Here is a 13,441-nt window from a genome sequence, read left to right on the forward strand (position 1 = left end):
TATTTGTTAAGTTACCTCTCTATATAATTTTTATTTCGTGGATTTATCTCTCCACTCTCCACTCCACTTCGTCTTCGTCAACCAAACTTTCAGCTTTGGAGCTGAAGGTGTACGAAGACGGAAGAATTTAAAGAAAATCGAGATTTCAAGATGGTGTGATTAACAGAGAGATATCTCGCAAGTATTAAATCTTGTAAACGTTAATTCGGTATTGATCTGAGTTACAGCCAAAGATTTGTGACGACAATCGTGACATATGTAACACGACCGCTTGGGTTGATCCGCCATACTACGTCCCATCTGTAAACGGGAATTATAAAAGAAAAAAAATTGTTAATCACAATGTCTTTAACAAAGTAAGAGAAATTTTTATATTATTATATTATCTTCTTCAATTATTCACATAAATTTTTCGCACAGTTTTAAATATTAAAACATTTTTATATATTTCCATTAATGATTTAGAAAAAAAAAAAAAACATTCTAAGTTTAAATATATGGACTTGTACTATCTGTGATAATAGCCTCTCTTTTATTTTTTAGTTTGTTACCTGCTCCTACCCAAGTAGTTTGGGACAAAGATGATGAAGCACGTGAGCAGAAATTGCGCCAAAGACCTGTCTCGGCACTCGTCAAAGCTGTTGTCACAGCTCCACCTTATGGGCAGCGAAGAGGATGGGTGCCACGCAGTCCAGAAGTGAGTATTTACTGCAATTTGCCAAAAAATTTTAGACAGAGAAGCACTTTTTTATTAATATTTATTAGTATAATTTTTATTAGTATTTTGATTAAATATTACTATATGATAACTATTTGATTAAATCCAAGATGTATAATAATGAACGATGCTTATAATATTCCAAAGTTTAATGCATATACATTATAAATAGGACTTTGGAGATGGAGGAGCATTCCCAGAAATTCATGTTGCGCAATATCCACTTGGAATGGGGATGAAGGGCAAAGAAATCACAAGCAATGCCTTGGCAGTACAACTCGATGCTCAGGGAAAAGTAAAATATGATCTCATAGCGAGACAGGGCCATAGTAAGGACAAAGTAAGCTTTAGTTTTTCTGTGATTACATTTAAATCTATTACTTCTTTTTCATTTAAATCTGTTACTATCCGTTACTTTTTTTAATAGATAATTTTTAATAGATAATTTTTTTTATAGATTGTGTATAGCAAATTGACCGATTTGTTACCGTCCGAAATTACAAATGAGGAAGATCCTACTTTGCAACGACCACCCGATGACGAACTTGATGAACTTACGGATAGAACGAGAAAGGCATTAGAAAAAATAACGAGATCGAAAATCGCGGCTGCCATGCCTGTGAGATGCGCGGAGAAACTAGCTCCGGCGCAATATATACGGTATACACCGTCGCAGCAAGGTCAATCATTCAACTCGGGGGCAAAACAAAGAGTTATTCGCATGGTGGAGGCTCAAGTAGATCCGATGGAACCACCCAAGTTTAAGTATGTAGAGTGAGAACAAGATGACTTAACTATGAAAATTGTATGAAATTTAATGTACAACAGATATAAAAACCCAATGCATTAATGTCAAGATTTACGATTACAGGATTAATAAAAAAATTCCACGGGGACCTCCGTCACCTCCAGCGCCTGTCATGCATTCTCCGACAAGAAAAGTGACAGTGAAGGAACAAAAAGAATGGAAAATTCCACCGTGCATTAGCAATTGGAAAAATGCAAAGGTATTTCGAAAAATTTTAGGCCCGATATATCGCGATACATAAGAAAGAGATAACACTGAAATATAATAAGAAATGCATACTTGATAGGGTTACACAATTCCTTTGGATAAACGTCTTGCCGCGGACGGTAGAGGTTTGCAACAGGTGCACATTAACGAAAACTTTGCCAAATTAGCCGAGGCGCTTTATATCGCTGATAGAAAAGCCAGACAAGCTGTTGAAATGCGTGCGCAGTTGGAGAAAAAGTTGGCTCAGAAGGAGAAGGAGAAGAAAGAGGACCATTTGAGGCAGCTCGCCCAAAAGGCCCGAGAGGAGCGTGCCGGACTGAAATCTAGCGCGACATTAGGTTTGTATATATATATGCCATCTGCTATTTTCGTGTAAAAACAAAGAATATTTCTGCAAATCTAAAATCTATTGCGATAAAGATTTAGGTAACAGATCTAGGTAAATAATGCTTTTTACAGATAAGGCTGAAGAAACACGCGAAAGGGATCAACTCAGACAGGAGCGTCACAAGAATCGCGCTCGCGAACGTAATTTAGCTCGCGCCGCTCCTGACAAACGTTCTCGTTTACAACGCGAACGCGAGCGTGACATAAGCGAGCAGATCGCGCTCGGCTTACCTGCGAAGAGCATTCCTAGTACGGGAGAAGCGCAGTTCGATCAGCGTCTCTTTAATAGCAGCAAGGGCTTGGACAGCGGTTACGGGCACGAGGACGAATATAACGTGTACGATAAACCGTGGAAGGATGGTAATTCGATTGCTTCGCATATTTACCGTCCAGGCAAGAATATCGATAAAGACACTTACGGAGACGACCTGGAAAAATTGATTAAGACAAACAGGTTAGAGTTTCTATTTTTATTTTTGTGTTTGTATATATTTTAATAAAATGTTTTACACTTATATATGTATATATATAATGTGTATAGATATTGTGTGCTGAAAAGGTAAACCTATACAAATTATTTTTCATTTTAGATTCGTTCCGGACAAGGAATTCAGTGGAACTGACAGATCGGCCACGCGATCAGGACCGGTACAATTTGAGAAGGAGGAAGAAGATCCTTTCGGTTTAGATCAGTTTTTGAAACAAGCCAAGCGCGCCAGTAGCTCAACAACGACAAAACGCAAAGATGAGCGCGAACCACGTAGGGACGATCGTGACAAACGAAGAAAGCATTAAAATAAATTGTTTATTCATCCAGTGAATATTATTTAATAAATGTACAATAAGCAGAAATCTCTCTCGTAATACATGAGGGACTTACAAAAGTAACATACAAACACAATTATAATTTTATAAAACATTAATAAATCTAGTAATAAAAATTATACATATATGGATTTTACTTCTCAACATAATTGTCAGTATTATGGAACTCTTCCGTTATGCATGCAACTAATTAGTTTTTAATTAGATTTTATTTTATATTTCATCTTTTTTATCATCGTTTATCTTCTTTTCAAATGTCTTCAAAAATAAAAAATGGAAATTACTATGTACGATATCTCTGGGCTGTATATTAATTAATAATACAAAATATATAGAATATAGAACTAAATAAAATTTATTATCTTAAATTGGAAGTTTTAAAATATACTAGAACAAAACACACACATGCGAGCGCTACGCGCGCGCCAATCTTCGATTTTATGTTCAAAAGAATATTTTCAAAAAAATAATATGAAGTTTGTTGACAGAAATCAGTTGATAACTGTGAAAAAAATTAATCGAGTTTAAAATATAATAACATACATATTATTTAAAATATATTATTTTAATTTTAATAACACATTACTTCAAAACTTAATTAGGAATTAACGTTTTAATCAATTGATTTCTGTCAAAAAATATAAAACGCTAATTTGCTAATTAAGTTGATAAAATAATAATACGTTAAAAATATGAAAATAGTTATACATATGTTGCATATAATATGTTATAACACCTTATCATCGATTATAATAATATTTGACAGAAATCATCAAAGCAAATATTCTAAGACTTGGTTTTCTACATTTTAGAATTTCAATATTAAAAGTTATTCGCGAAAATTAATCAAACTATAAGTAGTAAAGCAACGGGCATGGGCGGGTTTTAAAGGTCTCTTCGAGGACTATAAAACGAGCACACAAAAAATGTTCTAGGCATTATAAAGGCCTTAATTTTTGCAATCAAAGTTTAAACGTTTTTCGCGAAAATTAAGGCCTCTATAAAATATAAAACCTAGAACATTTTCTGTGGACCCGTCTTGAAAATATCTTCAAAGCCTACAAAACGAGCCCACAGAAAATGTTCTAAGCCTTATAGAGGCCATAATTTTCGCGAAAAACATTAACTTTCACTTGGGCTCATTTTGTAGGTCTTGAAGAGACCTTTAAAACGCGCCCAAGACGAATGTTGTACGACTTACACAGGCCTTAATTTTCGCGAAAAACGTTTAAACTTTGAATTCAAAAATTAAGGCCTGTATAAGTCCTAAAACATTTTCTGTAGGCTCGTTTTGTAAGTCTTGAAGACTTTCAAAACGCGCCTACAGAAAATATTTTAGGCCGTATAGAAGCCTTAATTTTTGCAATCAAAGAGACAATCATGTGATAAACAAAGAGGCACTAATTATCTAACGAATATAAAATGCATAAGATTCTCGCGATATAATTAAACTTTTATTATACAAAAATTATAAATTCCAAAATTCTGTTTGAGATTTTAGTAATAATAAAATAAAAGTTAATAATGAAATATTATGTGTAATAATAAATAATATTATAATATATATATAATAAAAATGTTAATTTATTTGATTAATTCTTGATTATTTTATTTGATTGATTGTAAGTGATAATGAAATTTTCGAAATTATGCGTGATTAATTGTTGTGATCATGTGTGATTTGTGTGTAATTAATACTTTTTTGTTTTAAAATATAAAAACAATGGCAATATTTATTGAAGATATGATTCTTCGAACGTTTTTAAAATATATTATTTTAAATTCTTACAATTTTATAAAAAAATATATAATTTTAGAAAGCATGAGCACGAATCAAAGTTAAAAAAATTATTCTTAGTTTTTATATCTCTTACAATGTATAATACAATATATAATACAATAATTACAATACTACAAAAATATCAAATATAACTTCTTTGTAATAAAATAATGAAAGATATAATAGTGTAGTGTATGAAAATTTGAACTTCTGTCTGTGCAATTCCGTTCTATTTTCGTTACTTGCTTCAGAGGAAAGCAGACGCGTTTGGCATTTTAATAAGCAAGCTTTAACGAACTTAAAGCAGAACTGCGCAAGGAATGTTACAGCCTGTTTTATGATTGAAGAGATTATTACTTTCTTTATTTTAATTTTTACTCTGGATTTCATCGCCGAGAAAAGTAGTGTGTGATGATACATGTTCCATGTTTTAATCGTCAGTAATTATTTTTGCTGTGTTATAACATTAAGCTTTCGAGGAAATCTCGCATAATAAATGTCACTAAATACAAAATAGAAGAATCTTTGATCATTAATTGTTATTAAAAATAAATTAATCTTCTTATTACCTGTTTTGTTTTTTTCTTTAGAATTAACATTTAAATTTCTCGCAGATTATAATAATCTTCTGAATATGTAAATTTTTTAGTACATTTTAATAAACTCATCCGTTATGTGTACAAAATCCTCGTGCAACAATCTTATAAGCAAGCGGTTATATCAATGAACAATTAAATCTTCGATACGAACTCTCATGTCAAAATTGATGTTGATTACTCGCATTAGGCCACGAGTCGCCACCTTCGAAATGAAATAAAAGACTAGAATAAAACAGGCGAGCGTTACGTGCGCACCATTCCTCGATTCCATTTCTAAAAAGTGCATGTTAAGTAGATTCTCGAAAGTCTCGAAGTATTGTTGCCTCTTTTCCGCAATGCTGATTGGTTCTCTGTCGATTCGCGTTGTGTGTTATATTCGTAGCATCGAAAGACTGTCATCGCGAGGGTTAACAGTTAGCAGTTTGACCAAAATAAAATAAAATAAAATAATAATGTTTTAAATATTTAAATAATATGTGATAATACTTTAAGCTTAATTAATATTTTTGACATTCGCGTTGTGTGTTATATTCGTAGCATCGAAAGGCTGTCATCGCGAGGGTTAGCAGTTAGCAGTTTGACAGTTAGTCTAAAATAAAATTAAATAAAATAATAATATGTTTTAAATAATATGTGATAATACTTTAAGCTTGATTAATATTTTTGACATTCGCGTTGTGTGTTATATTCGTAGCATCGAAAGGCTGTCATCGCGAGGGTTAGCAATTAGCAGTTTGACAGTTAGTCCAAAAAGTAAAATAAAATAATGTTTTAAATAATATGTTATTATACTTTAAACTTGATTAATATTTTGGCGGAAAAAAGGCAAAAATACTTGCGAGAATCGACTTAATGTCTTTTTTAGAAAAAGATTAGAATAACAAAAGCGCGCGTTACGCCATTCCTCGATTTTAAATAAAAAATTAATATTTTTATATAAAGTTTGTTTAAACTTGGTTAATATTTTTTGATAGAAATCAGATGATTAAAGCATTACATTGCTAATTCAATTTTAACATAAAAATATGTTATAAAATTTAATATAATAATGTTATAAATAATATGTTATAATGCCTTATCTGTGCGATTAATATTTTTTGACAGAAATCAACTGATAGCTGTTATAAATATTAATCGAATTTAAGGAATTATAATACATTATTTAAAACATATTATTATTTTAAATGTTATAACATAATCTTATTTTAAGAATTAATTAGCAATTTTACGTTTTAATCAGCTGATTTCTGTAACAAAAATATTAATCGAGGATAAAATATTACAACATATTATTCACAACATATTGCTATATATTTTAATTATTATAACATATTATTATTTTAAAATTTAATTAGCTCGCTATATTAATATTTTTTAATTTATTCATTTAATTATAAAGTAATATATTTATTAAGTTAAAAATAGAAGTGAGACATAAATCTAAATTAACAATTAAGGTTCCGTAGCAATTTTTAAGGACAAATATTTCCTAAATTAGAGTCATAAATATATTTCGTCAGACACTTTTCGATAATCTTAATATAATTCGAATTGCGAATGCGCAGTAGAAATGAGTATCGACATCTATTACCGCGATATAGTTACGCATAATATTAAAAATAAAAATTTTAAGCCGCTGACCCCATACGGCGCGGATTTATTTTACGTATATTAGACCAAAAAGTTTGTAGGCTGATATGGTGATGGTACCATCATAATGTGCAGGCAATGTACTGTAGAAATATATGAAAGATTAATTTTTGGCTCGCTTTAAAATATTGAAAATTAAAACTTTTTACCCGCGAACCCCATACGGCGCGGATTCATTTTACGTATATTAGACCAAAAAGATTAATATTAGATTAATATTAGATTAATATTTTTTGACAGAAATCAGCTGATAGCTGTTATAAATATTAATCGAGTTTAAGGAATTATATATTACATTATTTAAAACATATTATTTTAGATGTTATAACATATTCTTATTTTAAAAATTAATTAGCAAATTAACGTTTTAATCAGCTGATTTCTGTAACAAAAATATTAATCGAGGATAAAATATTACAACATATTATTCACAATATATTGCTATTTTAATTTTTATAACATATTACTATTTTAAAATTTAATTACCCTACTATATTAATATTTTCTAATATATTTATTTAATTAAGAAGTAGTATATTTATTAAGTTAAGAATAGAAGTGAGACATGAATACAAATTTACAATTAAGGTTTCGTAGATATAATTTTTAAAATAAAAATTATTTTCTTAATTAGAGTCACAAATATATTTCGTCCGACACTTTTCGATAATCTTGATATAATTCGAAATCAGAATGCGCAGTAGAAATGAGTTTCGACATATATTACCGCGATATATGCACGCAGTCACGCATAATTCGTAATAATGTGCAGACAATGTACTGTTAAAATGTATATAAGATTAATTTTTTGCACGTTTTGAAATATCGAAAATTAACATTTTTAAGCCGCAAATCCCATACGGCGCAGATTTATATAACGTATATTAGACCAAAAAGGTAGTACGCTGGTATGCTTATGGTACAAAGATAATCTGCAAACAATACACTATTGAAATATATATACGATGAATTTTTGGCTCGCCTTAAAATATTAGAAATCGATACTTTTTTACAGTTGACCCTATGCGACACAATCTTATTCTATGTATATAACGTTAAAACATTTGTACGCTGGTGTCTGTTTGGTACCAAATGATTCTGTAATCAATGTACTTTTAAAATGTATAATCGATGAATTTTTGGCTCGTCTCAAAATATTGGAACTCGATACTTTTTACCGCTAACCCTATGCGACGCAACCTTATTTTATGTATATCAAGTTAAAAAATTTGTACGCTGGTGTCTGTTTGGTACCAAATGATTCTCTAATCAATGTACTATTAAAATGTATAATCGATGAATTTTTGGCTCGTCTTAAAATATTAGAAATTGATACATTTATGCCGCTGACCCTATGCGACGCATTCTTAATTTATGTATAGCAAATGAAAAAGTTTGTACGCTGTTGTCTGCTTGGTACCAAAAGATTCTGTAATCTATGTACTATTAAAATGTATAATCGATGAATTTTTGGCTCGTCTTAAAATATTAGAAATCGATACTTTTTTGACGCGGACCCTGTGCGACGCATCCTTATTTTATGTTTATCGTATTAAAAAATTTGTACGCTGGTGTCTGCATGGTACCAAAAGATTCTGTAATCAATGTAATATTAAAATGTATAATCGATGAATTTTTGGCTCGTCTTAAAATATTAGAAATTGATACTTTTATGACGCGGACCCTGTGCGACGCATCCTTATTTTATGTTTATCGTATTAAATAATTTGTACGCTGGTGTCTGCATGGTACCAAAAGATTCTGTAATCTATGTACTATTAAAATGTATAATCGATGAATTTTTGGCTCGTCTTAAAATATTAGAAATTGATACATTTATGCCGCTGACCCTATGCGACGCATCCTTAATTTATGTATAGCAAATGAAAAAGTTTGTACGCTGTTGTCTGCTTGGTACCAAAAGATTCTGTAATCAATGTACTATTAAAATGTATAATCGATGAATTTTTGGCTCGTCTCAAAATATTAGAAATCGATACTTTTTTGACGCGGACCCTGTGCGACGCATCCTTATTTTATGTTTATCGTATTAAAAAATTTGTACGCTGGTGTCTGCATGGTACCAAAAGATTCTGTAATCTATGTACTATTCAAATGTATAATCGATGAATTTTTGGCACGTCTTAAAATATTAGAAATCCATACTTTTTTTACGCGGACCCTGTGCGACGCATCCTTATTTAATGTTTATCGTATTAAAAAATTTGTACGCTGGTGTCTGCTTGGTACCAAATAATTCTGTAATCAATGTACTAATAAAATGTATAATCGATGAATTTTTGGCTCGTCTCAAAATATTGGAAATCGATACTTTTTACCGCTGACCCTATGCGACGCAACCTTATTTTATGTATATCAAGTTAAAAAATTTGTACGCTGGTGTCTGTTTGGTATCAAATGATTCTGTAATCAATGAACTATTAAAATGTATAATCGATGAATTTTTGGCTCGTCTTAAAATATTAGAAATCGATACTTTTTTGACCCGGACCCTGTGCGACGCATCATTATTTTATGTTTATCGTATTAAAAAATTTGTACGCTGGTGTCTGCATGGTACCAAAAGATTCTGTAATCTATGTACTATTAAAATGTATAATCGATGAATTTTTGGCTCTTCTTAAAATATTAGAAATCGATACTTTTTTGACGCGGACCCTGTGCGACGCATACTTATTTAATGTTTATCGTATTAAAAAATTTGTACGCTGGTGTCTGCATGGTACCAAAAGATTCTGTAATCTATGTACTATTAAAATGTATAATCGATGAATTTTTGGCTCGTCTTAAAATATTAGAAATCCATACTTTTTTGACGCGGACCCTGTGCGACGCATCCTTATTTAATGTTTATCGTATTAAAAAATTTGTACGCTGGTGTCTGCATGGTACCAAAAGATTCTGTAATCAATGTACTATTAAAATGTATAATCGATGAATTTTTGGCTCGTCTAAAAATATTAGAAATCGATACTTTTTTGCCGCTGACCCTATGCGACGCATCCTTATTTTATGTATATCATATTAAAAAATTTGTACGCTAGTGTCTGCTTGGTACCAAATAATTCTGTACTCAATGTACTATTAAAATGTATAATCGATGAATTTTTGGCTCGTCTTAAAATATTAGAAATCGACACTTTTTTGACGCGGACCCTGTGCGACGCATCCTTATTTTATGTTTACCGTATTAAAAAATTTGTACGCTGGTGTCTGCATGGTACGAAAAGATTCTGTAATCAATGTACTAATAAAATGTATAATCCATGAATTTTTGGCTCGTCTCAAAATATTGGAAATCGATAATTTTTACCGCTGACCCTATGCGACGCAAACATATTTTATGTATATCAAGTTAAAAAATTTGTACGCTGGTGTCTGTTTGGTATCAAATGATTCTGTAATCAATGTACTATTAAAATGTATAATCGATGAATTTTTGGCTTGTCTTAAAATATTGGAAATCGATACTTTTTACCGATGACCCTATGCGACGCAACCTTATTTTATGTATATCAAATTAAAAAATTTGTACGCTGGTGTCTGTTTGGTATCAAATGATTCTGTAATCAATGTACTATTAAAATGTATAATCGATGAATTTTTGGCTCGTCTTAAAATATTAGAAATCGATACTTTTTTGACCCGGACCCTGTGCGACGCATCCTTATTTTATGTTTATCGTATTAAAAAATTTATACGCTGGTGTCTGTTTGGTATCAAATGATTCTGTAATCAATGTACTATTAAAATGTATAATCGATGAGTTTTTGGCTCGTCTTAAAATATTAGAAATTGATACTTTTTTGACGCGGACCCTGTGCGACGCATCCTTATTTTATGTTTATCGTATTAAAAAATTTGTACGCTGGTGTCTGCATGGTACCAAAAGATTCTGTAATCAATGTACTATTAAAATGTATAATCGATGAATTTTTGGCTCGTCTTAAAATATTAGAAATCGATACTTTTTTGCCGCTGACCCTATGCGACGCATCCTTATTTAATGTTTATCGTATTAAAAAATTTGTACGCTGGTGTCTGCATGGTACGAAAAGATTCTGTAATCAATGTACTAATAAAATGTATAATCGATGAATTTTTGGCTCGTCTCAAAATATTGGAAATCGATACTTTTTACCGCTGACCCTATGCGACGCAACCTTATTTTATGTATATCAAGTTAAAAAATTTGTACGCTGGTGTCTGTTTGGTACCAAATGATTCTGTAATCAATGTACTATTAAAATGTATAATCGATGAATTTTTGGCTCGTCTTAAAATATTAGAAATTGATACATTTATGCCGCTGACCCTATGCGACGCATCCTTAATTTATGTATAGCAAATGAAAAAGTTTGTACGCTGTTGTCTGCTTGGTACCAAAAGATTCTGTAATCAATGTACTATTAAAATGTATAATCGATGAATTTTTGGCTCGTCTTAAAATATTAGAAATGGATACTTTTTTGATGCGGACCCTGTGCGACGCATCCTTATTTTATGTTTATCGTATTAAAAAATTTGTACGCTGGTGTCTGCATGGTACCAAAAGATTCTGTAATCTATGTACTAATAAAATGTATAATCGATGAATTTTTGGCTCGTCTCAAAATATTGGAAATCGATACTTTTTACCGCTGACCCTATGCGACGCAACCTTATTTTATGTATATCAAGTTAAAAAATTTGTACGCTGGTGTCTGTTTGGTATCAAATGATTCTGTAATCAATGTACTATTAAAATGTATAATCGATGAATTTTTGGCTCGTCTTAAAATATTAGAAATTGATACTTTTTTGACGCGGACCCTGTGCGACGCATTCTTATTTCATGTTTATCGTATTAAAAAATTTGTACGCTGGTGTCTGTTTGGTATCAAATGATTCTGTAATCAATGTACTATTAAAATGTATAATCGATGAATTTTTGGCTCGTCTTAAAATATTAGAAATTGATACATTTATGCCGCTGACCCTATGCGACGCATCCTTAATTTATGTATAGCAAATGAAAAAGTTTGTACGCTGTTGTCTGCTTGGTACCAAAAGATTCTGTAATCAATGAACTATTAAAATGTATAATCGATGAATTTTTGGCTCGTCTTAAAATATTAGAAATGGATACTTTTTTGACGCGGACCCTGTGCGACGCATCCTTATATTATGTTTATCGTATTAAAAAATTTGTACGCTGGTGTCTGCATGGTACCATAAGATTCTGTAATCAATGTATTATTAAAATGTATAATCGATGAATTTTTGGCTCGTCTTAAAATATTAGAAATTGATACTTTTATGACGCGGACCCTGTGCGACTCATCCTTATTTTATGTTTATCGTATTAAATAATTTGTACGCTGGTGTCTGCATGGTACCAAAAGATTCTGTAATCTATGTACTATTAAAATGTATAATCGATGAATTTTTGGCTTGTCTTAAAATATTAGAAATTGATACATTTATGCCGCTGACCCTATGCGACGCATCCTTAATTTATGTATAGCAAATGAAAAAGTTTGTACGCTGTTGTCTGCTTGGTACCAAAAGATTCTGTAATCAATGTACTATTAAAATGTATAATCGATGAATTTTTGGCTCGTCTCAAAATATTAGAAATCGATACTTTTTTGACGCGGACCCTGTGCGACGCATCCTTATTTTATGTTTATCGTATTAAAAAATTTGTACGCTGGTGTCTGCATGGTACCAAAAGATTGTGTAATCTATGTACTATTCAAATGTATAATCGATGAATTTTTGGCACGTCTTAAAATATTAGAAATCCATACTTTTTTTACGCGGACCCTGTGCGACGCATCCTTATTTAATGTTTATCGTATTAAAAAATTTGTACGCTGGTGTCTGCTTGGTACCAAATAATTCTGTAATCAATGTACTAATAAAATGTATAATCGATGAATTTTTGGCTCGTCTCAAAATATTGGAAATCGATACTTTTTACCGCTGACCCTATGCGACGCAACCTTATTTTATGTATATCAAGTTAAAAAATTTGTACGCTGGTGTCTGTTTGGTATCAAATGATTCTGTAATCAATGTACTATTAAAATGTATAATCGATGAATTTTTGGCTCGTCTTAAAATATTAGAAATCGATACTTTTTTGACCCGGACCCTGTGCGACGCATCATTATTTTATGTTTATCGTATTAAAAAATTTGTACGCTGGTGTCTGCATGGTACCAAAAGATTCTGTAATCTATGTACTATTAAAATGTATAATCGATGAATTTTTGGCTCTTCTTAAAATATTAGAAATCGATACTTTTTTGACGCGGACCCTGTGCGACGCATCCTTATTTTATGTTTATCGTATTAAAAAATTTGTACGCTGGTGTCTGCATGGTACCAAAAGATTCTGTAATCTATGTACTATTAAAATGTATAATCGATGAATTTTTGGCTCGTCTTAAAATATTAGA

At 31.1% G+C, this 13,441-nt stretch overlaps 1 protein-coding gene across 1 annotated transcript; it reads left to right on the forward strand.

The window, feature by feature from the left end:
• The first annotated feature begins 87 nt into the window (after nucleotides 1–87).
• Nucleotides 88–3,066, forward strand: Bx42 (Puff-specific protein Bx42). Its single transcript, XM_083042738.1, has 8 exons — nucleotides 88–356; nucleotides 544–697; nucleotides 891–1,058; nucleotides 1,176–1,483; nucleotides 1,590–1,725; nucleotides 1,813–2,071; nucleotides 2,193–2,574; nucleotides 2,711–3,066. Exons 1-8 carry the CDS (start codon nucleotides 343–345, stop codon nucleotides 2,913–2,915), a joined length of 1,626 nt encoding a protein of 541 aa, XP_082898864.1. The 5' UTR covers nucleotides 88–342; the 3' UTR covers nucleotides 2,916–3,066.
• The last annotated feature ends 10,375 nt before the right edge of the window (nucleotides 3,067–13,441 follow it).

The sequence above is a fragment of the Prenolepis imparis genome, unplaced genomic scaffold, assembly GCF_030444845.1.
Source record: "Prenolepis imparis isolate NDT839.2.m4 unplaced genomic scaffold, iyPreImpa1.0 SCAF_7, whole genome shotgun sequence".
Lineage (NCBI taxonomy): Eukaryota > Metazoa > Arthropoda > Insecta > Hymenoptera > Formicidae > Prenolepis > Prenolepis imparis.